The 27,549-nt window shown below is 39.3% G+C and overlaps 1 protein-coding gene across 1 annotated transcript; it reads left to right on the forward strand.

Moving 5' to 3' along the window:
- The first annotated feature begins 452 nt into the window (after positions 1 to 452).
- Positions 453 to 21,841, forward strand: LOC311085540 (tripartite motif-containing protein 16-like). The gene is made up of 7 exons (XM_084118034.1): positions 453 to 1,054; positions 1,480 to 1,575; positions 1,673 to 1,906; positions 2,380 to 2,539; positions 4,523 to 4,570; positions 12,529 to 12,576; positions 21,149 to 21,841. The coding sequence occupies exons 1-7, from the start codon at positions 482 to 484 to the stop codon at positions 21,670 to 21,672; spliced, it is 1,683 nt and encodes a 560-aa protein (XP_083974160.1). The 5' UTR covers positions 453 to 481; the 3' UTR covers positions 21,673 to 21,841.
- The last annotated feature ends 5,708 nt before the right edge of the window (positions 21,842 to 27,549 follow it).

The following is a 27,549-nucleotide window of genomic DNA, read 5'->3' on the forward strand; positions in this document are numbered from 1 at the left end:
TGGATGAGGGAATTTTTTTTTCGACAGACCCCTGACCCCTTGATTTTGACAGAGGCAACAAGTCCACTCATACTGTACACTTCAGGCAGATCCATAGACCACAATGCAACACAATTGTGACAACTTGCAGTGCTCGAACTTGATTTACCCACAAGTGATCACGGGCTTAGTGTGTAACATTTAAAACCATCTAGGGTTCTGCCAGTAGTGGGCACTCCTGCAATGTAAGCAATGACGTATCATTTTAAACAAGACAGAGGAAAGTTAGCAAGGGAGGGGCATAAAAAGTGGACCTTAAACACAGCCCTGGAAAGTGCCTCTCCTTGACCAGTAATAAGGAAGCTGCTTTACAGACACACCTGTTTTACACACGTCACTCAAACATAGAAGCACGAAACTATTTCGACTCAGTTCAGGGAAACAGAAACTGAAGTATTGTTGAGCTTTGTGTGTTTGTGTCTCTCTGCATTCATGCAGTAAAATGGCAGAGGCCAGATTTTCTCAGGATGAGTTCATGTGTCCAGTGTGTCTGGATCTCCTGAAGGATCCAGTGACCATCCACTGTGGACACAGTTACTGTAAGATCTGTATTACAGGCTGCTGGGATCAGGAGTATGAGAAGAGAGTCTACAGCTGCCCTCAGTGCAGACAGACCTTCAGTCCAAGACCTGCTTTGGGTAAAAACACCATTCTGGCTGAACTGGTGGAGAAACTGAAGAAGACTAAACTTCCTGCTGACTGTTACGCTGGAGCTGGAGACGTGGAGTGTGACGTCTGTACTGGAAGAAAATACAAAGCCGTCAAGTCCTGTCTGGTGTGTCAGGAATCTTACTGTCAAACTCATTTTGACCCTCATCAGGAATATCACTCACGTAAGCCACACAAAGTGATTGATGCCACTGGACGACTGCAGGACATGATCTGCCGTAAACATGATAAAGAGCTAGAAATGTACTGTATTACTAATCAACAATACATTTGTGTGCTGTGTAAGGAGTATGAACATAAAAAACACAAAACTGTATCAGCAGCTGCACAGAGGACTGAGAAACAGGTACGAACTTAAAGAGATTGTTTGAGCAAAAGTGAAAATTCTGTCTTCATTTACTCACCGTCATACCGATCTAAAACGGTTTGACTTTCTTTTGTGGAATTTAAAATATGAAATTTTGAAGAACGTCTCATCTATTTTAGTCTAAACGTTGACAGTTCTAACTTCTAAAAAGGAGACAAAAAGTAATCTAAACTTCAGCGATTAAAAAAAAAAAATAAGTCAGCTTAATTGTACTGAATGTGCACTTGTAGTGTTCTTCAAATCTCAAATCTTTAAAAAATGGGACTTGCAGATAATATAATGTTAATCACATAAAAGGCCACTTACGAGTAAAAGTAAATGAAATAATGCTGACACTTTGACTTCATATTCGTTGATAATCTCTCGTTTTATGTGACATTTCCTGTTGTTGTTTTGACCTTTAGACTCAGCTGAAGGAGACTCAGATAAAGCTCCGTCAGAGAATCCAGCAGAGAGAGAAAGATCTTCAGCAGCTGAGAGAGGCTGTGGCGTCTCATAAGGTGAGTCTGGAGAAGAAGAGAAGTTTATGAAGCCTCAGGACTCTCCTCCTACAATCCCACTGAACTCACTGTGTGATTGTGATGTGTGTTCGAACAGCGCTCTGCACAGACAGCAGTGGAGGACAGTGAGAGGATCTATACTGAGCTCATCCGCTCCATTGAGAGAAGCCGCTCTGAGGCGACACAGCGGATCAGAGATCAGGAAAAGTCTGCAGTGAGTCGAGCTGAAGAACGACTGGAGCGACTGGAGCAGGAGATCAATGATCTGAGGAGGAGAGACGCTGAGCTGGAGCAGCTTCCACACACACAGCATCACATCCATTTCCTCCAGGTAACAGAGATCTAGAATAACAGGATCATAGTGAACTAACTTTAACCATATTTCAAAGATAATAGAATTTAAAGATGTAATTAAATCCTACTTAAGTGACTGAAAAACACTCTAAAGTTCAGCTACTTGCATTTTATGTAAATTTAAATACATTCATATAATTGCAAATAACATTCAATTAAGTGTACGAAATCATTATTCAATCTGCACTTGAGTATAACTTTTTTAAGTATATTATTTCCATAATAAGTATATTTTAAAAGTGTGCTAAAGTGTACTGGAAAATACTAGAATTTGTATCATTAATGCCACATAATGAATATTATAAGAAAGTCTCTGATTGTGTGAAAGTGCTGGATTGAGCTGAATTACTGAAGATAAATCAAGTCAACAAGAGCTGCACAGATCTGATAGTAGTGCAGGTTATTGAGTGATGTGTGGAGCTGATGAGTTTTGATTTCTGTTTTCTGTAGAGTTTCCAGTCTCTCTCAGCACCTCCTGAATCTACAGATGTAAATGATGTTCCCTTCAGTTCTCTCTCTTCTTTTGATGGAGTGAGAGAATCTGTCCGTCAGCTGAAAGTCAAACTGGAGGATTTCTGCAAAGAGGAGCTCAAGAAGATCTCTGACAGAGGTAAAGTCCTGGGCCTCATTTATAAACATGCGTAGAATCAGTGGCGGTTCTAGGATTTTTCTGTAACAGGGGCCATTAGGGGGCCACTTGTTACATTCAGGGGCCAAATACAGGGTACATTCAAGCACACAAAATCATTTATTCAGTACGGTGCAAATACATTTCGGCAGTCATTCCTTTTTCAAAAGCTCTAATAAAAAATTATGAGCCAGTAAAGTTCGTAATGATTTTTTTCATTTATTTATACTGTGCATAAAGGACACAATGCACTTCTTTTTGAATTCCACCTTTCAAGTTTCATAATCATGTCGTCGCTTATAAAAAGTAAATTATTTTTAATTGTTTGGGGGTGGAATTGCATCTGTGGAAATCATCTCTTCTCGTCGACGATTGATGGGTGGGAATCTCTAGGCACCTCACAATTCGATTCGATTACGATTACGATTCAGAGGGTAGCGATTATAGATTATTAACGATTTTTTTTTATTTATTTTTTATTACTACTTGGTACTTTAAAAGCCAAGTATTTATGATGACCCATAATGAACTTACTTCCAATACTTCCTATATAAATTTTATTAATAAAACAAATGGAAGTGATTTGGCAAGTCAACTGTAAGGTTACATTTGCCAGCATATGTCCCAACCAAAGAACCAACAGGAAAATAAATGTGTGCCTGTACTAGCAGCATACTTGTAGTAAATTAATACACACTTAAGCATATTCTGAATCTCTAGCATTTAATAATAGACTTCTAACCAACATCCTCCTGTTACTTCCAATGAGCAATATAATCCTTAAGACAAAAAAAAACAAAACATTTTGCTGTAGCAAATTCACAAACCGTTTTCGTTCAAAAATATAGAATTATGTAGGCTACCAGCAGCTCTCATATAATGCTTGTGGACTTACGCATTTTCTGAATATACAAAGCCGCTCTTTAATATACACAACTAAATAATAAAGAGTTATGACTTGAAATGTTTGCTGTATACCACAATCAAAAACAGCTTATACAGTGAATGAGCATCTGCAGAGAGCACAGTCAAAATGTAACTTTGTGTGACTGGCATTGCACTGATACACACTGTGAGTGTTGAGGGCAGTAACGTGCGTATAACAGATCGGTTTACAGCATATTGATGTGAAAACTAAACAATACAGAAAGCAGCTCTCATACAAAAAAATACTAAATAGGTCACAATGAAATTGCCAGTTTTACATACGTTAGCTTTTAATGAAGAGGGTGCCGTTTGGATTTGGCGCTCAGCCATCATGCGTCTGTTATGTGCGCGCCACAGACTGTCCCGCGCACTGCACGTCCACTTTAGAGTTCCGCCTTTTGCATTCCGTCAATATTACGTTATTAGGAAAAAATATATATATTTTTTTTTAGAAATCGATTTTTGACATTTGTGAATCGATTCAGAATCGTCCACGTCCGCATCGCGATGCATCTAAGAATCGATTTTCCCCCCTCCCCTAGGAACGGGGGCCAATCAGGGGCCAATCAGATTTTAGCAGGGGCCAGGGCCCCTGTGGCCCCGCCTCTAGAACCGCCCCTGCGTAGAATGATCCTGAATGTGAATGTCCAACAATTTAAGGAATGTTACTATCATTTATAAAACATCCATATGGACAATCATTTTTCGTAATGTTTGTAAATGCACAGTTCAGCTAAAATTCAAGTCCATAGTGAACAAGTGCATCAACTTCACCTACAGAGCGGCCACAAAAATCCCTGGATGGTTCAGAGGTTTGGCACTCATCATCATGGACAAGCATATTTATATATATTAATGTAGGATGAAATCCATGGAATTTATGATAAAATCCAAGATATGTGTTTTATAAACGAGGCCCCTGGAGATTCATTTGCTCTCAGAAATAGTCCAACATCGTTTAATATCATGAAGAACATCACATTAGAAATGTGTAGAGATGGATGAATTTTATCTTTTCATTTCTGTTTATTTCCACAGTCACATTCACCAACATTAATCCCAGAACCAGGAACGACTTTCTACAATGTAAGTCAAGAAAACTAGCAGACAAAATCACTGAGTGTGTTCATGTTCTTCCTGTAGAAGGAGAAATAAATCATGATTTATAAATTTATTAATTGATAATTTAAACGATTATCAGCTGTACTGATGTGATCTCATGAGAATACGCAACACGTGTGTAGGCCTTTTTTACGTAAAGTGTAGTTCTACCATACGTACATTTATTTACGTATTTTATACACACAGAAACGTATAATACTGACGTATTTACAGCACTAATTTATTTACGTATAGGCTAAACAACTTTACCGACGTACAAATTTGTACGTATTCCTATTTAACTTATGCATATTAAAATCGTGGCATTAATGTTTTGACTCTATTGCATTCAATTGTCTTATCAATTAAATTTTCAGTCGCATTTATTAATACAGTTTAACGTTACTCATATAATAACGTTACTCATAAATAATAACATTTCGCTCTGTTCAATTCTGCTGCAAACTCGTTTTGGAGGATTAGCCTACATGGTGTTAAACAAGAATACACTTTAAAACCTTAAAAATACCTTCTTTAATAGTTTAACCATTTTGTAATATTTGGTTTATCTACTGTGAGACTCAAAAGGCGTTTTCTCCTATAGACCCATAATACACTCAAACACAACATAAATTCACAAAAGACATCAATTTTATTAGCTTGATGTAATCCAAATCTTTAGAATCCATACGTTTGCAAGAAACAGATCCAAATTCAGCCCTTTATCCAGTGATCTTCATCTTCATCTCCATTTCTCAGCAGAGACCGTAAATGTCAAATCAAACGCTCATTGGCTCTCGCATGCTTCGTCACAGATTGCGACATGCCGTGTTTAAGTTGGTGTGCTACATTTGAAATGGAGAAGCCAGGGGGGCAGCGTTTCATATTATTTTGAAGCTTCCCCGGGCGCCGCCATTGACTAGCAGACCATCACCTGCTGTTAGCATCCCATTGACTCCCATTCATTTTGGCGTCACTTTGACAGCGAATAACTTTACATCTGAGGCGTTTAAAGACTCGTTTAAAGACGTTTAACGACCAAATACATGAATGCAAAATGTATTCTCTGAGGTGATTTTAATGTAGTCCCAGATAGTAACATAGATAGATGGCCTCCCAAAGGTGTAAAAGATGATAGCAGCAAGATTATCTCTGGGTTATGCAATAACTTAGGTCTTGTTGATATCTGGTGGAAAATGAAGCCCCAAAAACTCATGTATACATGGCAAAATAATGATTTGTCTTTGCAGCCTCGAATAGATTTGTGGTTAATATCAGAGGAGTTGACATCATTGATAGACAACGTTACTATTGATCCTGCAGCTTTTACTGACCATAAATCTATTCACATTTTTATCATCACTAATGACAATAGAAAGAACCTGAGCAGAAGTGGATACTGGATATTAAACAATTATTTATTATTAAATGATGAATTTAAATGTGAAGTCTTAAAAATAATTGATAAATACTATAAACAGGGTGTAATTACTAACCAATATGGGCTGCAGTGGGATTTTATGAAATATAAAGTGAGGAGTTTAGCCATTAAATTAACTTTTATTCTTTGGAAAAAAGAAATGGTGAAAGATTATCAATTAATAAATTGCGCATAAATAATTCTGTCACTCTTCTTCTTCGAGTCCGTTGCAATTTCAGATGTCGTTCTGCCAATATCTGGCGCAGGTCACAGCTGATGGGGTCGGTTCAGCCAGGTCCTGGGGGCTGCACAGGGGGGCGTTTTCACACTCCAGTAGATGAGACATTGTCTGAACTGCTCCACAGCTACATGTGTCATCTGTCTGGTGGTTCCATGTTTTCATAAGTGCTTTGCACCTCCCCTGTTCCACTCGTAGTCTGTTGAGGGTCTTCCAGGTTAGCCATGGGAGGTCGTGCCCGCTGGCAAGACATTCAGTCGGGGTGATTCCTCTCTCCATCCAATCCTGGGCTCGTGTAGTTAGCTGGTTCCAGTCATCTTTCCAAATGTTGGTCCTCGCTATTTTTTTGGTTGTCTGGAGAAGTGGGACTGTCAGCAGGAAACTGGCTCTCGATTTCAAACGGGGTGGGGGTGCAATGTGTCCGTGCAGGGGGTGCCTGGTGTCAAACTCCTGTGTTCTCCGCTCGTCTTGGGCAATGATGGATCGTCTGATGTAAGGGGGGGCAATGCCAGCTAGAGCATAGAGGCACGGGACTGGCGTTGTCTTTATACATCCCGTGATAATGCGGCAGGTGTCGTTGAGGGCTATGTCAATCAGTTTGGTATGGTGGGAGCGGCTCCAGCTTGAGCACGCGTATTCGGCTGTGGAGAAGCACAGGGCTAGGGCAGTTGCACGGATGGTTGATGGATCGGCACCCCATTTTGAGTTTACCAGTTTGCGCAGAATGTTGTTGCGAGTGTTGATCTTGGCTTTGGTATTCTGGAGGTGAGTTTTGAAAGAGAGTGTCCTGTCGAGTGTCCTGTCGAGTGTGACTCCCAGGTACACAGGGTGAGGGTGGTTGGAGAGTTTGTGGCCATCCCATGGGATGCTCAGTTCTTTTTTCGCATCTCGATTTTTGAGATGGAAGCTGCATAGTTGAGTTTTTGATGGGTTCGGTTTCAGGTGGTTGTTTTTGTAGTAGGTTGACATCTCTTGAAGGGCATTTTCCAGGACTGCCTCAATCTTCTGGAAGTTCTCCTGTTGGGTGGTGATGCAGAGATCATCCGCATAAATAAAGCGGCGGCATTGTGAGTGAAGTGGTTGGTCATTAGTGTAGATGTTGAAGAGGAGTGGGGCCAGTACACTGCCTTGTGGTAGGCCGTTCTTTTGGGCTTTCCATTTGCTCTTCTTGTCATTTAATTGGACAAAGAAGCGCCTGTTGTTGAGGAGGCTTTTGATGATTTGGCACAGGTCGAGGTCACCAGTCATGTCAAAAAGTTTCCTAATCATGGTGCGGTGCTGGACTGTATCGTAGGCAGCAGTAAGATCTATGAAAGCTGCTCCAGTGATGAGTTTACACTCAAAACCATCCTCAATATGTTGGGTGAGGTTCAATAGCTGCCCAGCACAGGAGCGACCAGGACGGAAACCAGCTTGATCTTTAGTAAGCTTGGAGTCTATAACTGGCATAAGGCGTTGGAGTAATAGCCTCTCATAGAGCTTGTAGGTGATGCAGAGGAGTGAAATTGGTCTGTAGCTCTTTGGGGATGATGGGTCCTTTCCAGGTTTGACAATTGCGACTATCTTGGCCTTTCTCCATGCCGGAGGGATTATTTTCTCTGCCATGCATGAGTTCAACATTTCTAGGAGCCAGGTCTTTGCTTTAGGTCCCAGGTGCTGTATCATTTCCGTCAGTACGTCGTCGGTTCCTGCTGCTTTCCCAGGTTTCAGCATGTTCATTGCAGCTTCCAGTTCTTGTGGATCGAATGGCTTGGTAAGTGCTCTGGCTGGTTGTGGGTGGTCCGGTACCGCTGTCCGGCGGTATTCTCCTGTGGGTCTGCGCCGGTTTTGGCTGCGACCGTTTGCCACCAGCTGTGCTGCAACTGCGTTTGCTGTGACTGTTGAGAGCGTGGGTGGTGTGGTATGGTCTTCGCCGAGGCGGCGGATTGTGGCCCATGGACAATCATTTTTCGTAATGTTTGTAAATGCACAGTTCAGCTAAAATTCAAGTCCATAGTGAACAAGTGCATCAACTTCACCTACAGAGCGGCCACAAAAATCCCTGGATGGTTCAGAGGTTTGGCACTCATCATCATGGACAAGCATATTTATATATATTAATGTAGGATGAAATCCATGGAATTTATGATAAAATCCAAGATATGTGTTTTATAAACGAGGCCCCTGGAGATTCATTTGCTCTCAGAAATAGTCCAACATCGTTTAATATCATGAAGAACATCACATTAGAAATGTGTAGAGATGGATGAATTTTATCTTTTCATTTCTGTTTATTTCCACAGTCACATTCACCAACATTAATCCCAGAACCAGGAACGACTTTCTACAATGTAAGTCAAGAAAACTAGCAGACAAAATCACTGAGTGTGTTCATGTTCTTCCTGTAGAAGGAGAAATAAATCATGATTTATAAATTTATTAATTGATAATTTAAACGATTATCAGCTGTACTGATGTGATCTCATGAGAATACGCAACACGTGTGTAGGCCTTTTTTACGTAAAGTGTAGTTCTACCATACGTACATTTATTTACGTATTTTATACACACAGAAACGTATAATACTGACGTATTTACAGCACTAATTTATTTACGTATAGGCTAAACAACTTTACCGACGTACAAATTTGTACGTATTCCTATTTAACTTATGCATATTAAAATCGTGGCATTAATGTTTTGACTCTATTGCATTCAATTGTCTTATCAATTAAATTTTCAGTCGCATTTATTAATACAGTTTAACGTTACTCATATAATAACGTTACTCATAAATAATAACATTTCGCTCTGTTCAATTCTGCTGCAAACTCGTTTTGGAGGATTAGCCTACATGGTGTTAAACAAGAATACACTTTAAAACCTTAAAAATACCTTCTTTAATAGTTTAACCATTTTGTAATATTTGGTTTATCTACTGTGAGACTCAAAAGGCGTTTTCTCCTATAGACCCATAATACACTCAAACACAACATAAATTCACAAAAGACATCAATTTTATTAGCTTGATGTAATCCAAATCTTTAGAATCCATACGTTTGCAAGAAACAGATCCAAATTCAGCCCTTTATCCAGTGATCTTCATCTTCATCTCCATTTCTCAGCAGAGACCGTAAATGTCAAATCAAACGCTCATTGGCTCTCGCATGCTTCGTCACAGATTGCGACATGCCGTGTTTAAGTTGGTGTGCTACATTTGAAATGGAGAAGCCAGGGGGGCAGCGTTTCATATTATTTTGAAGCTTCCCCGGGCGCCGCCATTGACTAGCAGACCATCACCTGCTGTTAGCATCCCATTGACTCCCATTCATTTTGGCGTCACTTTGACAGCGAATAACTTTACATCTGAGGCGTTTAAAGACTCGTTTAAAGACGTTTAACGACCAAATACATGAATGCAAAATGTATTCTCTGAGGTGATTTTAATGTAGTCCCAGATAGTAACATAGATAGATGGCCTCCCAAAGGTGTAAAAGATGATAGCAGCAAGATTATCTCTGGGTTATGCAATAACTTAGGTCTTGTTGATATCTGGTGGAAAATGAAGCCCCAAAAACTCATGTATACATGGCAAAATAATGATTTGTCTTTGCAGCCTCGAATAGATTTGTGGTTAATATCAGAGGAGTTGACATCATTGATAGACAACGTTACTATTGATCCTGCAGCTTTTACTGACCATAAATCTATTCACATTTTTATCATCACTAATGACAATAGAAAGAACCTGAGCAGAAGTGGATACTGGATATTAAACAATTATTTATTATTAAATGATGAATTTAAATGTGAAGTCTTAAAAATAATTGATAAATACTATAAACAGGGTGTAATTACTAACCAATATGGGCTGCAGTGGGATTTTATGAAATATAAAGTGAGGAGTTTAGCCATTAAATTAACTTTTATTCTTTGGAAAAAAGAAATGGTGAAAGATTATCAATTAATAAATTGCGCATAAATAATTCTGTCACTCTTCTTCTTCGAGTCCGTTGCAATTTCAGATGTCGTTCTGCCAATATCTGGCGCAGGTCACAGCTGATGGGGTCGGTTCAGCCAGGTCCTGGGGGCTGCACTGGGGGGCGTTTTCACACTCCAGTAGATGAGACATTGTCTGAACTGCTCCACAGCTACATGTGTCATCTGTCTGGTGGTTCCATGTTTTCATAAGTGCTTTGCACCTCCCCTGTTCCACTCGTAGTCTGTTGAGGGTCTTCCAGGTTAGCCATGGGAGGTCGTGCCCGCTGGCAAGACATTCAGTCGGGGTGATTCCTCTCTCCATCCAATCCTGGGCTCGTGTAGTTAGCTGGTTCCAGTCATCTTTCCAAATGTTGGTCCTCGCTATTTTTTTGGTTGTCTGGAGAAGTGGGACTGTCAGCAGGAAACTGGCTCTCGATTTCAAACGGGGTGGGGGTGCAATGTGTCCGTGCAGGGGGTGCCTGGTGTCAAACTCCTGTGTTCTCCGCTCGTCTTGGGCAATGATGGATCGTCTGATGTAAGGGGGGGCAATGCCAGCTAGAGCATAGAGGCACGGGACTGGCGTTGTCTTTATACATCCCGTGATAATGCGGCAGGTGTCGTTGAGGGCTATGTCAATCAGTTTGGTATGGTGGGAGCGGCTCCAGCTTGAGCACGCGTATTCGGCTGTGGAGAAGCACAGGGCTAGGGCAGTTGCACGGATGGTTGATGGATCGGCACCCCATTTTGAGTTTACCAGTTTGCGCAGAATGTTGTTGCGAGTGTTGATCTTGGCTTTGGTATTCTGGAGGTGAGTTTTGAAAGAGAGTGTCCTGTCGAGTGTCCTGTCGAGTGTGACTCCCAGGTACACAGGGTGAGGGTGGTTGGAGAGTTTGTGGCCATCCCATGGGATGCTCAGTTCTTTTTTCGCATCTCGATTTTTGAGATGGAAGCTGCATAGTTGAGTTTTTGATGGGTTCGGTTTCAGGTGGTTGTTTTTGTAGTAGGTTGACATCTCTTGAAGGGCATTTTCCAGGACTGCCTCAATCTTCTGGAAGTTCTCCTGTTGGGTGGTGATGCAGAGATCATCCGCATAAATAAAGCGGCGGCATTGTGAGTGAAGTGGTTGGTCATTAGTGTAGATGTTGAAGAGGAGTGGGGCCAGTACACTGCCTTGTGGTAGGCCGTTCTTTTGGGCTTTCCATTTGCTCTTCTTGTCATTTAATTGGACAAAGAAGCGCCTGTTGTTGAGGAGGCTTTTGATGATTTGGCACAGGTCGAGGTCACCAGTCATGTCAAAAAGTTTCCTAATCATGGTGCGGTGCTGGACTGTATCGTAGGCAGCAGTAAGATCTATGAAAGCTGCTCCAGTGATGAGTTTACACTCAAAACCATCCTCAATATGTTGGGTGAGGTTCAATAGCTGCCCAGCACAGGAGCGACCAGGACGGAAACCAGCTTGATCTTTAGTAAGCTTGGAGTCTATAACTGGCATAAGGCGTTGGAGTAATAGCCTCTCATAGAGCTTGTAGGTGATGCAGAGGAGTGAAATTGGTCTGTAGCTCTTTGGGGATGATGGGTCCTTTCCAGGTTTGACAATTGCGACTATCTTGGCCTTTCTCCATGCCGGAGGGATTATTTTCTCTGCCATGCATGAGTTCAACATTTCTAGGAGCCAGGTCTTTGCTTTAGGTCCCAGGTGCTGTATCATTTCCGTCAGTACGTCGTCGGTTCCTGCTGCTTTCCCAGGTTTCAGCATGTTCATTGCAGCTTCCAGTTCTTGTGGATCGAATGGCTTGGTAAGTGCTCTGGCTGGTTGTGGGTGGTCCGGTACCGCTGTCCGGCGGTATTCTCCTGTGGGTCTGCGCCGGTTTTGGCTGCGACCGTTTGCCACCAGCTGTGCTGCAACTGCGTTTGCTGTGACTGTTGAGAGCGTGGGTGGTGTGGTATGGTCTTCGCCGAGGCGGCGGATTGTGGCCCATGGACAATCATTTTTCGTAATGTTTGTAAATGCACAGTTCAGCTAAAATTCAAGTCCATAGTGAACAAGTGCATCAACTTCACCTACAGAGCGGCCACAAAAATCCCTGGATGGTTCAGAGGTTTGGCACTCATCATCATGGACAAGCATATTTATATATATTAATGTAGGATGAAATCCATGGAATTTATGATAAAATCCAAGATATGTGTTTTATAAACGAGGCCCCTGGAGATTCATTTGCTCTCAGAAATAGTCCAACATCGTTTAATATCATGAAGAACATCACATTAGAAATGTGTAGAGATGGATGAATTTTATCTTTTCATTTCTGTTTATTTCCACAGTCACATTCACCAACATTAATCCCAGAACCAGGAACGACTTTCTACAATGTAAGTCAAGAAAACTAGCAGACAAAATCACTGAGTGTGTTCATGTTCTTCCTGTAGAAGGAGAAATAAATCATGATTTATAAATTTATTAATTGATAATTTAAACGATTATCAGCTGTACTGATGTGATCTCATGAGAATACGCAACACGTGTGTAGGCCTTTTTTACGTAAAGTGTAGTTCTACCATACGTACATTTATTTACGTATTTTATACACACAGAAACGTATAATACTGACGTATTTACAGCACTAATTTATTTACGTATAGGCTAAACAACTTTACCGACGTACAAATTTGTACGTATTCCTATTTAACTTATGCATATTAAAATCGTGGCATTAATGTTTTGACTCTATTGCATTCAATTGTCTTATCAATTAAATTTTCAGTCGCATTTATTAATACAGTTTAACGTTACTCATATAATAACGTTACTCATAAATAATAACATTTCGCTCTGTTCAATTCTGCTGCAAACTCGTTTTGGAGGATTAGCCTACATGGTGTTAAACAAGAATACACTTTAAAACCTTAAAAATACCTTCTTTAATAGTTTAACCATTTTGTAATATTTGGTTTATCTACTGTGAGACTCAAAAGGCGTTTTCTCCTATAGACCCATAATACACTCAAACACAACATAAATTCACAAAAGACATCAATTTTATTAGCTTGATGTAATCCAAATCTTTAGAATCCATACGTTTGCAAGAAACAGATCCAAATTCAGCCCTTTATCCAGTGATCTTCATCTTCATCTCCATTTCTCAGCAGAGACCGTAAATGTCAAATCCCGCGCTCGTGGTGAATTCAAATTAAAAAATTGCGCCCGAAGCGTTACGACATGTTTTACGGCAGTGATATCAAACGCTCATTGGCTCTCGCATGCTTCGTCACAGATTGCGACATGCCGTGTTTAAGTTGGTGTGCTACATTTGAAATGGAGAAGCCAGGGGGGCAGCGTTTCATATTATTTTGAAGCTTCCCCGGGCGCCGCCATTGACTAGCAGACCATCACCTGCTGTTAGCATCCCATTGACTCCCATTCATTTTGGCGTCACTTTGACAGCGAATAACTTTACATCTGAGGCGTTTAAAGACTCGTTTAAAGACGTTTAACGACCAAATACATGAATGCAAAATGTATTCTCTGAGGTGATTTTAATGTAGTCCCAGATAGTAACATAGATAGATGGCCTCCCAAAGGTGTAAAAGATGATAGCAGCAAGATTATCTCTGGGTTATGCAATAACTTAGGTCTTGTTGATATCTGGTGGAAAATGAAGCCCCAAAAACTCATGTATACATGGCAAAATAATGATTTGTCTTTGCAGCCTCGAATAGATTTGTGGTTAATATCAGAGGAGTTGACATCATTGATAGACAACGTTACTATTGATCCTGCAGCTTTTACTGACCATAAATCTATTCACATTTTTATCATCACTAATGACAATAGAAAGAACCTGAGCAGAAGTGGATACTGGATATTAAACAATTATTTATTATTAAATGATGAATTTAAATGTGAAGTCTTAAAAATAATTGATAAATACTATAAACAGGGTGTAATTACTAACCAATATGGGCTGCAGTGGGATTTTATGAAATATAAAGTGAGGAGTTTAGCCATTAAATTAACTTTTATTCTTTGGAAAAAAGAAATGGTGAAAGATTATCAATTAATAAATTGCGCATAAATAATTCTGTCACTCTTCTTCTTCGAGTCCGTTGCAATTTCAGATGTCGTTCTGCCAATATCTGGCGCAGGTCACAGCTGATGGGGTCGGTTCAGCCAGGTCCTGGGGGCTGCACTGGGGGGCGTTTTCACACTCCAGTAGATGAGACATTGTCTGAACTGCTCCACAGCTACATGTGTCATCTGTCTGGTGGTTCCATGTTTTCATAAGTGCTTTGCACCTCCCCTGTTCCACTCGTAGTCTGTTGAGGGTCTTCCAGGTTAGCCATGGGAGGTCGTGCCCGCTGGCAAGACATTCAGTCGGGGTGATTCCTCTCTCCATCCAATCCTGGGCTCGTGTAGTTAGCTGGTTCCAGTCATCTTTCCAAATGTTGGTCCTCGCTATTTTTTTGGTTGTCTGGAGAAGTGGGACTGTCAGCAGGAAACTGGCTCTCGATTTCAAACGGGGTGGGGGTGCAATGTGTCCGTGCAGGGGGTGCCTGGTGTCAAACTCCTGTGTTCTCCGCTCGTCTTGGGCAATGATGGATCGTCTGATGTAAGGGGGGGCAATGCCAGCTAGAGCATAGAGGCACGGGACTGGCGTTGTCTTTATACATCCCGTGATAATGCGGCAGGTGTCGTTGAGGGCTATGTCAATCAGTTTGGTATGGTGGGAGCGGCTCCAGCTTGAGCACGCGTATTCGGCTGTGGAGAAGCACAGGGCTAGGGCAGTTGCACGGATGGTTGATGGATCGGCACCCCATTTTGAGTTTACCAGTTTGCGCAGAATGTTGTTGCGAGTGTTGATCTTGGCTTTGGTATTCTGGAGGTGAGTTTTGAAAGAGAGTGTCCTGTCGAGTGTCCTGTCGAGTGTGACTCCCAGGTACACAGGGTGAGGGTGGTTGGAGAGTTTGTGGCCATCCCATGGGATGCTCAGTTCTTTTTTCGCATCTCGATTTTTGAGATGGAAGCTGCATAGTTGAGTTTTTGATGGGTTCGGTTTCAGGTGGTTGTTTTTGTAGTAGGTTGACATCTCTTGAAGGGCATTTTCCAGGACTGCCTCAATCTTCTGGAAGTTCTCCTGTTGGGTGGTGATGCAGAGATCATCCGCATAAATAAAGCGGCGGCATTGTGAGTGAAGTGGTTGGTCATTAGTGTAGATGTTGAAGAGGAGTGGGGCCAGTACACTGCCTTGTGGTAGGCCGTTCTTTTGGGCTTTCCATTTGCTCTTCTTGTCATTTAATTGGACAAAGAAGCGCCTGTTGTTGAGGAGGCTTTTGATGATTTGGCACAGGTCGAGGTCACCAGTCATGTCAAAAAGTTTCCTAATCATGGTACGGTGCTGGACTGTATCGTAGGCAGCAGTAAGATCTATGAAAGCTGCTCCAGTGATGAGTTTACACTCAAAACCATCCTCAATATGTTGGGTGAGGTTCAATAGCTGCCCAGCACAGGAGCGACCAGGACGGAAACCAGCTTGATCTTTAGTAAGCTTGGAGTCTATAACTGGCATAAGGCGTTGGAGTAATAGCCTCTCATAGAGCTTGTAGGTGATGCAGAGGAGTGAAATTGGTCTGTAGCTCTTTGGGGATGATGGGTCCTTTCCAGGTTTGACAATTGCGACTATCTTGGCCTTTCTCCATGCCGGAGGGATTATTTTCTCTGCCATGCATGAGTTCAACATTTCTAGGAGCCAGGTCTTTGCTTTAGGTCCCAGGTGCTGTATCATTTCCGTCAGTACGTCGTCGGTTCCTGCTGCTTTCCCAGGTTTCAGCATGTTCATTGCAGCTTCCAGTTCTTGTGGATCGAATGGCTTGGTAAGTGCTCTGGCTGGTTGTGGGTGGTCCGGTACCGCTGTCCGGCGGTATTCTCCTGTGGGTCTGCGCCGGTTTTGGCTGCGACCGTTTGCCACCAGCTGTGCTGCAACTGCGTTTGCTGTGACTGTTGAGAGCGTGGGTGGTGTGGTATGGTCTTCGCCGAGGCGGCGGATTGTGGCCCATGCCTTCCTGCTGTTGTTGGTCATGTTGGTATTTTCTAACAGCTCCTTCCAGGCTAGCCTTCGATCTTCCCCAACTTTGTTTAGCAGGGTCTCTCCGAGTTCTGTGACGGTGGGGGAGAAGGGGTCCTCATGATATGCCTCGTGGTAGGCTTTCAATAGCTCATTAGATGTTTCTGACAGTCCGGAGATGTACTCGGTCTGGCATCCTCTTGGTATATGTCGCCTGGCTGACCTTTTCAACAAGTCTATGAACATGTTGTAGTTGTTGGGGTGTGATGGAATGCTGGAGATGGAGTTTTCAATCTCCTGTTGGAACGGCAGCCAGTCTGCCCTCCGCAGATTAAACCTTCTGCGGAAGGGGACGGTAGTTGCTTGGAGGACAGATTTGATGGTTATGGTGATTGGCCGGTGTTGCGTGTGGGGGATAGGATCCAAGACAGCTTTCACAACTCTCGATGTTAGTTCACTGCTCACGCAAACAAGATCTGGGTTATATCCTCGTTTCCATCTGGCGCTGTGGAAAGATTTTGACAGTTTAGCGTCATGGATCAGGGTCAGGTGTTTCGACTCAAGCCAGGTTTCGACTTCATCTCCATCTTGATTGTTCACTTCATAACCCCACAGTGTGCTATGAGCATTGAAGTCCCCAATGTTAATGTGGTATTTCCTTTTGCATCTATCTGGCAGTTCAGGGTGGAGGAACGGGCTATGGGGGGGTTTATACACTGATGTGACAGAGACATTCGGGAGGGCAACTGTGATGGTTTCCATTTGCCCTTTGGTGATGTGGGTGCAGACCTCTTCGATCGCAAGGTTTGGTCTGCTGAATACAGCTGACCCATACTGTCTGTGTCGGATCTCAGCCACCAGCTTCATTCCAGGGATGGCTGGTCGGTGTTGTGCAGGGCCGATATGGGTTTCCTGCATGCACACTATGTCGAAGCATCTGACCGTTGTTGCTAGTATGTCTGCCTTGCGTCTGGAGAAACCTTCAATATTAATTGAGGCGATTGACAGTGCAGGCCCCGAGGGGGGCGAGTATCTGTTGCGCTTCGGCATCGTTCATCTGTTAGATTGCTCGGGTTGGTATACAGATATTGGCCTACTGGCAGTAGTAATATCGGATAGAAACTATCAGATTGTACCAGTCAGCGTTTCCCAGGCTGCACCACGGGGAGGTTTCTGTATTAGCAGCCCAAATTCTGTCACTGATGACTTATCTACAATTTCAAAACATACAGCAGAATTTTATAAAACTTTGTATTCTAGCTCTGAAATACAGTACTCCTTAATGGAGTCCTTTTTAGAAAAATTGGATAATACTAGTACTTTTGTTAATGATGAATTTGGCAGCATTTGTGAGAAAGAGCTTAGTATTACAGAAATTATCGACAATATTAAGAAACTCAAGGACAACAAATCTCCTGTAATGATGGGCTTACGAATGAATTTTTCTAAACTTTCAGAGATGCCCTTTCCCCGTTTATTTTAGCTATGTTTAATGAATCTATAAATAATGAAATCTTACCTCCATCTCTCAGACAGGGGGTAATTACCTTAATACCAAAGGCAAATAAGGATACCTTATCTCTAGATGGATGGAGACCCATAACTTTATTGAATACTGATGCCAAACTCTTTTCTCTTATTTTTGCTAGCAGGCTGAAATTAGGATTGGACTCCTTAATTGATCAGTCTCAGTCTGGCTTCATGAAAGGGAGGCATATCTGTAATAATATCCGTCTTATTCTTGATTTTATTGATTATAGTCACCTTCTCAATGATGACAATCTAATACTATTTGTTGATTTTAATAAAGCGTTCGATACAGTAGAACACAAATTCCTGTTTGCAACATTAGAATACTTTAAATTTGGGAATTTTTTAGAAAGGCAATTACAACCCTGTACACCGAATGTAACAGCTCTGTTAAAATGGTCAATGGAACTTCTGATAGATTTTTTCTTTCTAGGGGGATCAGACAAGGCTGCCCAATCTCACCGTTTCTCTTTCTGCTCGTCACACAGGTTCTTTCTTGCTATGTAAATATGAATTTCTTTCAAGGTATTAACGTTTTTGGGAATTAATTAAAAAATATGTCAACTAGCTGATGATACAACACTATTTTTAAAAAATGCTGCAGAGGTTAGCAAAGCAATTCGTACCATAAATAATTTCTGGTCTCAACCTTAATATAAGCACATGTGAGATTTTTCCACTTAGGAGTGTTAACCTTGAAGAAATTGATGGAATCCCTGTCAAGGAGGTTGTCACATATCTTGGTGTAAAACTTTGCAAAGATGAATCATATCGTGCTTCTCTTAACTTTAATCCGATTATCAACAGTACAAAAAGAAAGTTTGACTCTTGGTTGCAGAGAGATTTATCCATTTATGGTCGTGTCTTATTGTCTAAATCTGAAGGTTTGTCAAGATCTGCGTATATCTCCCAAGCTCTATTTGTACCCAAGACATTTACCAAAGAGTTTGACAAGTTGTTATTTGATTTTGTTTGGAAAAAAAACAACTCATTATTTAAAGAAACATATATTATGCAATCCATATGATCAGGGTGGTTTGAATGTTGTGGATTTTACAACTTTGAACAGCACTTTTAAAATAAATTGGCTAAAATGTTTTATTAAAAATAATTGCTCTATGTGGAATATTTTCCCTAACCATTTAATTAATCAACTTGGTGGTATAACTTTTTTCCTTAGATGCAGTTTTGATATCAACAAAATACCTCTTTGTTTATCTAATTTTCACAAGCAAGTCTTTTTGACATGGTGTTTGGCTTTTAAACATAACTTCTCTCCTCACTCCTTTTTTATGTGGAATAATAAGTAGGCTATATTACACACCGAAGAAAAACATTATTTTGAAAACATTGGTTTGAGTCTGATATTTTATTAGTTAGTCAGTTGTTGAATTCTGATTTTTGAGTATTACTGAACTATGTCTGAAATTTAAGTGTCATATTTCTGTTAAATTATATTGTCATGATGAATTCTGTTTCTGCCAAAATTTTATCTCTATTCAGAAATCAGGGCTCTAGGGGTAACACTGCAAGTAAAGTCTCCAAACATTTGTTTTTAGATAAACTTGATTTAATTAATGATAAATGCAGTAACCAATTGATTAGATCTCTTTTTGTCAATATCTCTTCTCCTCCATCTAAATTTGTTTGGGTTAATATGTTTCCCTCATTGGAGTGGGGAAATGTTTGGGGTGTTCTTAGTTGGTATTGTGTATCAAATAAAACCAAAGAAGTGTCTTTTAAAATTGCTCAAGGAATATATCCTGTGAAAGACACTGTTGTGATGCATCCGAGTCAGAGAGATCCATATGCAGTGTGATTTATTGATCAGAGTAATCAAACAGGCAATGGTCAGAACCAGCAGATACAGCAGTGAAGACAGGGCTAAATCGTAGTACAATACCAGGCAAAAGGTCAGGACAGGCAGCAAACAATCAGAGACAGAGATCAAGGCAGTGGTAAGTGGTAGTGTGGAGTGCCCTCTGGTGGCTTTCAAAGGCACTCCAGCTGGTGACCGTTACAGACACATTAGAGTGTTTTCATCTGGATATTGATTACAGCTGCTGTTTTTGTAATTGTGAAAGAGAGTCTATTGTGCACTTATTTTTTGAATGTCCCTGTTCTTCAACCTTTTGGTATGAGATGTCTCAATTTCTAAGTGTTAAAATGAACTGCAATCTAGTCTTAAATTTGTCATCTGTCTTGCTTCATACAAATTAATTTGACTTTTCTAAAAGAAAAATTTATGTTATCGATTTGTTTCTATTATTAGGAACATTTCATATTCATCAAACTAAATGGAGTAACTCAAAATCCAACTTTGCTCATTTTAAAGCAGCCTTTAAAATGTATTTTGAGTCTGTAAAGTTTTTAAAAAATCGAAAAGCCCAAAGATCTGTATCGCTGCTAAATGAATTTAATATATGTTTGTGATGCCCTTTATCTTTTGTTTGTTTCTTTTTTCAAATTATTGTTGTTTCAAGTTATACTTACCAAATGTGAAAATGTGTAAAAGAATTGTGTCAAGAACTTGATATCAAACTCTGTAATTTTGAAAATTTCAATAAAAAAAAAAAAGAAAAAGAAAAAAAAAGTACACCAACTTAAAAAAAAAAAAGAAAAAGAAAAAAAGCGCGCCTTCACAGAGCGAACAGCGAACCGAACATTTTCATGGATTAATAACTTAAATTCTGCTCTGTAACGTTACCTCATACAAAACTATTATATACTGCCAGAGAGGACTGGGACACATCATTATGTGAACGACTTTTGGTACCGGTTTTGACATTTTAAAGACATTGTGATTATACGCGTCTGTCTGCTAACGTTACGTAGTTTTAAGAAATGGTTAGGTTTAGGGGTAGGGGTAGGATTAGTGCCTCAAACTATCTTTTAATGCTATATTGTTAATAAAACTGCCATTTCCCTACACATATCTGTCCATTAACAGTTACGTTTTATCCTTTTAATATTGTCTATAAAATGGGCATGTTTAGGTGTGGGAGTAACGTTAGGGTTAAGGGATCTTACATTTATAATCTATAAAATGGTAAAAGGGAAATTATACAGATATCTGTATATGAAATATTCGTAAATAGTTTACGTTTTTAGCTGAAAAAACGTAATAATGTTACGTTTAAACATCGCAGATACGTCCATATTATACGTTTCAGCATATATCCAAACGTACAAAAAAGTATGTTTTCTATCTTTGAAAATTACGAATTAATACCTACATATTAACAATGAGACCAGGCTGGATACACTGAATATTAAGTTATGAAGAGATTACATACTTTAAAATATCAGACAGATTCATAATTCCTGATTCTGATGTGTTTTCTCTCCATCAGATTCCCATCAGTTCACTCTGGATCTGAACACAGTGTCTAAACTCCTCCGTCTGTCTGAGAGGAACAGAGTGATTACTGACACTCTCACAGTCCAGCCGTATCCTGATCATCCAGACAGATTTGATCATTGGGAGCAGGCGTTGTGTAGAGAGAGTGTGTGTGGACGCTGTTACTGGGAGATTGAGTGGAGTGGGAATAGAGGTGTGTTTATATCAGTGTCATATAAGAGCATCAGCAGGAAGAGAGAGGGTATTGAGTGTTTGTTTGGATCTAATGATCAGTCCTGGAGTTTGTTCTGCACTCTCTCCAGTTACACATTCAGACACAATAACATACAGACTGATCTCCCTGCAGTGTCTCTCAGCCGTAGAATAGGAGTGTATGTGGATCCCAGTGCAGGAACTCTCTCCTTCTACAGCGTCTCTGACACAATGAGCCTCATCCACACAGTCCAGACCACATTCACTCAGCCACTCTATCCTGGGTTTTATGTTTGGTTTGGATCATCAGTGAAACTGTGTTGATGCATCAGAATAGACCGTAGAGAGATTTTACCTGTAATACTTTGAGCTGCTTGATAAATCAGCAACAGTGAGATGTTGTAGTGTCTCTTAATTTCTCTTTATCACATTATTATTATTATTACAGTTGAACTTGTCATTGAAATAATATCAGACAAATGAGTGTAATAAATCCTCATATAGAAAATATGATCAGTGTGTGTGTGTGTTTGTCCCTTTCATGTTTCACATTAGTTTTTTTATTATAAAAATTGTTTTATTTTTTTTATTTTTTTATATTTACAGGTGTTTGTATGAATTTTATATGTACAGGTGAATGTACTAGTAAATGCTATACAGTGCATCCGTAAAGTATTCACAGCGCTTCACTTTTTACACATTTTGTTGTTATGTTTTTGTGATTTAGTTAGATAAAACTTTTGTGCATATTTCACACGTTTCTGGTCCCTGCTTGTAAATCAATGTCCCTTTAACAAAGTTACATGCTAAGAGTTATTTTGCTGTGACCAGGAAAAATATCCTTTGTGAGAGTTGATAGACGATTAATGCTGAGTGATCACTGGATGAAAAGATTAATTGATTGTAATATGAATTCAGCTTCAAGTTAATTCTCAAATGATCCAAATATTTATAATTATAAAGAGTTATAATTAATAATTCATATTTCCCTTTTGAGATAATTTCCTACAGAATGCGGTCTTTGAATTGGGACAAAGCAGATAATACCCATAATGCACTGTGAGTGTCACACGCCGAATAATTCCCGTGTCTGACCAGAAGATGGCGTCCACAGCTGAATCATCCATCCATCCATTTTCCAAACCGCTGGTCCAATGTGGCTATCATAGGTATAAATTCATTTTTAATTGATTATTAAATTGTTTAATTAAGGTTTATACACCCTGGTGAAAAAAATATATGCTAAGTATACTTGTAGCCAGACTAATTTAGTATACTTTAAGTGTGTTAATGATTAGTTAACTTTATGTCCCAGGTGAAAAAAAAGTTCACTAAAATACATTTTGTTTAAGTGCACTTAGTACACTTCCATAATGTACTTAAAGTGCTCTATTTTCGCGCACTTATTTTGTACTTAATATACTAAAAGCTTATCTTTAGTACTTCTTAAGATCATCTTAGTGTACTCAACTGTGCTATTTTGAGACACACTGAAAATGAACTAAAGTGTATTTTTAATATCAGCTTTTAATTTTTTTTATTTTGTTACCACTTTTAGTAAAACTGAAACCATCTTTAATGCATTTTAAATACAATAATACATTATTTAAAATATAATAATAATATATAATAAATATATACAAATTATACTTATAATGTATTCCTAGGTTAAAAAAAGTGCACTAAAATACATTTTATTAAAGTACACTTCCATAATGTACTTAAAGTGCTCCATTTTCGCACACTAATGTTGTACTTAATATACTAAAAGTTTTTCTTTAGTACTTCTTAAGATAAACTTAAGATCTAGGAAATATATTTAAATTGTGCTTATTTTGATATATTTAATGTATTTTAATTGTACTGTATTAAGTATGTATTAAATGTGTTATTTTGAGACAACTTCAAATATACTTAGTATACTTTTATATGTATTTAAGTTCAATTTTAAGGTAATAGTAATATATTTTAATATACTTAATTGTGTTAAAATGGAACTATTTTAAGTACATTTAGTGTAATTTAATAGCACTTCTTTAAATTGTATTTTTAATACACTTTAAATATGATTTAGACCTACAGCTGAAGTATATTTTTAGCCTCACATAAATGTGTTCCCAGTATATTTTAAATATAATATCAGCTTATTAATAATGTATTAGTAGAACACTATAAGAGCCACTATTAGTATAATAAAAATACATTTTTATAAAACCATTCAGTATGAAAATAATATATTTTAATGTATTACAAATACAGTGAAAAATTATCATTCCGTAAAACACACAGTAAAAAATAATTGTATAAAACACACACACACACACACACACACACACACACACACACACACACACTTTGAAAGCTGGTAAACTTTAATGTACTACACCCAGTGTACATCAGTCCAGCAGCATATGTAAACTGTAAAAAAAAATACATTAACATAAAATACAGTGATCTGCACAGGTAAGACTTTAATGCGCACTTCTTATACTGTGTTTATTTAGCTGCTCTTACAGAGATTCTCTGGAGTAAAACTAACGCTCATCTTTTGTGTGATGTACAATAAACTTCACTGAACTCATCAGTATATTTTGGTCATCATTCGGACGGGGTTTGCTACAGCAGGCTTGTATTAATAGTAGATAAAAGCAGATGGCAAATAAATTATAACCATAATTAAACTAAACTATACCTGTTCAATCTCTATACAGCATATATTCTCTGGCTCTGTGGGCATTATTGTCCGACTCCGAGTCGAAATGAACAGTGAACACGCAACTGAGAGTTTCTGTTGAGATTGTCCTTCTGGTTCTTCTGAGCGCGAGCTCATGAAGCTCCGCCCCCTGGGCCGTGCAGCAGCAGTTAATTTGCATTTAAAGGGATACACACTAAAACAGCACGTTTTTCTGAGCCCCCAAAAATGACAATTTAAACATGCTGTAAAAAATGATCTGTTGGGTATTTTGAGCTAAAACTTCACATACACACTCTGGGGACATCAGAGACTTATTTTACATCTTGTGAAAAGAGTCATAATAGGTGCCCTTTAAAGCAAAATTAACTTCTGTTAAAAAAGTAACTGTTCCCTTTCAAAAGGGAACTTGCACTGCTTCGATGATGCTATTGGGGAACGATGTTCTCTAGGCGCCTCTTTAATACTTCTGAGTCGCACTAGTAGTGTCATAGGCTGTCGCCAGTCAAATTCTATTGCCGTGATTGTACAGCTTTTCAAACACCGGTTCACATGGAGGGCGTTCCCCATCGATGCAGTGACTACGTTTACAAGCTGTCAATATTCGGGTTATGGTCGGGTTAAGGTCACTATTTGGGTTTCTGAAACATTCGGAATAACCCATTTACATGCGTGAGCAGAGAGAGTTACTCCTGTATACATGGAATTTGTAATCAATTGGCAATATCCCGATGTAAACGGCGACGCACGGTTAGCGCCTGGACGTACGGATGCAATATCTGATCAGTCATTTCCGATTCTTCTTCCTGTATCCAAAGACAACAACAACAGCAGCAGCAGCACGCGGATAATGAATAGCTCGGGGCAGATAGCGATCGCCTTTGTTTGCGCTTTCCTCCTCGCTCCAAAAGTGTGGTGCTGTGCTGCGTCTCACCATGTTTACCTCTACTTCTTGTTTAATTCCGGTATACTGCACGCAGGGTTTTGTATGCGCCGTCTCTACACAAAAGACCAAGATTCATTGCGAATAAACATGCGCAGAACACAAATCAATGTTCCTTTTGATGGGGATATGCCGATACGCGTTTACATGACCAAATATTCGGGTTAGAAAAGGGGTACCCCAGGGATCATATCCGGGTTTTTAAAAACCGGGATATGAGCATATCCGGGTTTTTGCCGGTGTTTACATGGCTGTGCGCGACCGGGTTATTGCTAATATCCCGGTTTTGAACGGGTTATTGGCTGCATGTAAACATAGTCAGTGTCTCATTCCCTGTTCTCAGGGAACAGAGGTCGTAACCTAGACGTTTTTTATTACAACACAGTATGATGTTTTGACATTTCCCTATGTTGTACATACAAGGTGAAAAAGACGTACTGTTAAATGTATTATAAATGCATTAAAGTATATTCGTTTTGTACTAAAAACATACTTAAGTATATATTTAATACATTTAATAAGTCTTTTTCACCTGGTAAAAATGGAATTCTTTAACATGGCATGTAATGCTTAGTTCATATATTTAACAGTAGACATTCAATATAAAATGTTAATGTAATTCAGAAAAGGAGTTAATAAAATAAAACTGTGAAGTCTACATGGTATGTCACTGTATCACAGCAAAAAATGGCAATTTAACTGTTTAACTGAAAAAGTATACCCAGCCAACAAGAATAATAATTATAATGTACAACAAATGCTAATCTTTATTTTTAGCATTAATGTTTTAGTCAGCCCCCTTTGACTTTGAGAGCAAAAAAAAGTGATGTACAGAAACACATACACTCTTCACCTCTGTTAAAAAGATTTAAGGAAATTAGAAGTAGTGCAAAATATTGTAAGCCAGGACAAGTGACTTGCAGCTGTCCCAAAAAACAAATAAATAAACAGATTTTTACATGAATGAGCAAAAATTAGACTAGGAAACTAGGAAAAAATGTTGGAAAAAAATGTAGGAAAAAACTAGGAAAAAAACTAAACAGTGAGCTATTTATTTATGCAAACAGCAACTAAAACTTACCAGTAACTTCTGATAGCAGTATCTTCATCTCTTCGAGTCTGATTCGACTTCGACTTGAAAAGCTTGGCTCTGATTGGTCAAATTGAATGTAGCTGAACTGAAAAAGACGTGCTGTTACACAGAGTCAAAAATACGACTGGCAAAGTAAACGTAAATGTAATAAAATCTTACCTAGAATCACAACATAATGAGGCTCCAAATGTCACACGTCATGCAAACTTGAAGATGGGGGAAAAAAATAAAAACAACACTAACAGTTACGTTTTCTATTAAGGTTAGATAAAAAAAAATAAAATAATCTAAATGCTGTCATGATCACTCAACCTTAAGTAGTTGCAAAACATTTAAGAATTCCGTTAATCTTAGAAAGAAAAACTGATATATCGTAGACTAATGAAACCTGAGAGATTTATATCCCTCTGATGAACCATTCACCAAAACTGTTCACGTATGAAAAAGTGAATCGCAAAAAACATTACCTAATCCATATGAATCGTGTGGTTTCCTCCAAGTCCTCTAAAGAAACACGATCGCTTCAGTTTTAATTTAGACTTCTAATCTAAATTATTAGAAAAGAAATCTAATCACATTCAAGGCACGCACACAGCAAGCTCTGAGTGAGGCGTGAGCTCATTATTATCACAAGAACCAATCACAGCCGTTCAACGGCTCTGGAACCAATCAGGATTAGTCACGTGTGTTATGTCATGAATTCACGGATTCCTGGAAGTAGTCTTCAACGATTTATTAACAGGATTTGCCAAGAGCATAGAACAGTGGCGATCACGTATTTATCAACAATATTACAACTGCCAAAGAGCAGGTCATCTGCCGTAAAACAAGCAGAGCTAAAGAATACAAAAGCCAGTAGCGCCTCCTAGTGGAGCTTACTGCAATAATCATTTAAATCACATCACATCTCCCCTCTTAAGTAAATTCCAATTAGCAGTATTGCATTTCCATTAATTTTGTTTTAACAGCGAATTAAACATTTATACCAAATATTGTAAGTACCTTTATATCTTAGCTGTATGTCAATATATTCATATATATTAGCAAAGTCTTGAACAAAATACGAAAAAAAAAAGAAAAATTTTTTTTTAAAGCAATTTAACTGTCACTGTAACTTCCATAATAATATCAGAACAAGAAGTCAGTACTGTAACACAATACACGACCAGTAAAGGACATTTTCATCTTAAACATAGTCCTTAAACCTGGCGGGTGGTCTAATAGTTCTCCCGGCTAAGGTTCTCTTTGGAGAGGTGCCCGAACTCGGGGAAATAGTTGGAACACAGGACACAGGTGAACTAGTAGCAGTGAGAGGGATGTCTGTGTCACCTTGGGTGGCAAAGTCACAGTCATTATTAGTCTCTTGTCCAGCATTTTCAGATACTGGCTCAGGCACTTCTTGCAAATGCCTCCTGTTCCTGCAGGCAACAGTCCCTTGGTCGGTTTGAATTAGATAGGACCTGGGCTCTTGAG

Source organism: Abramis brama (genome assembly GCF_963993115.1).
Source record: "Abramis brama genome assembly, chromosome: 6".
Lineage (NCBI taxonomy): Eukaryota > Metazoa > Chordata > Actinopteri > Cypriniformes > Leuciscidae > Abramis > Abramis brama.

What these genes read in the sequence shown, in the direction of transcription:
- LOC311085540 (XM_084118034.1), top strand. Translation starts at nt 482, where the DNA reads ATGGCAGAGGCCAGATTTTCTCAGGATGAGTTCATGTGTCCAGTGTGT. An exon ending in CACAGAGGACTGAGAAACAG is followed by an intron (nt 1,055 to 1,479) that starts GTACGAACTTAA and finishes TTTGACCTTTAG; the next exon opens with ACTCAGCTGAAGGAGACTCA. An exon ending in ATCACATCCATTTCCTCCAG is followed by an intron (nt 1,907 to 2,379) that starts GTAACAGAGATC and finishes TGTTTTCTGTAG; the next exon opens with AGTTTCCAGTCTCTCTCAGC.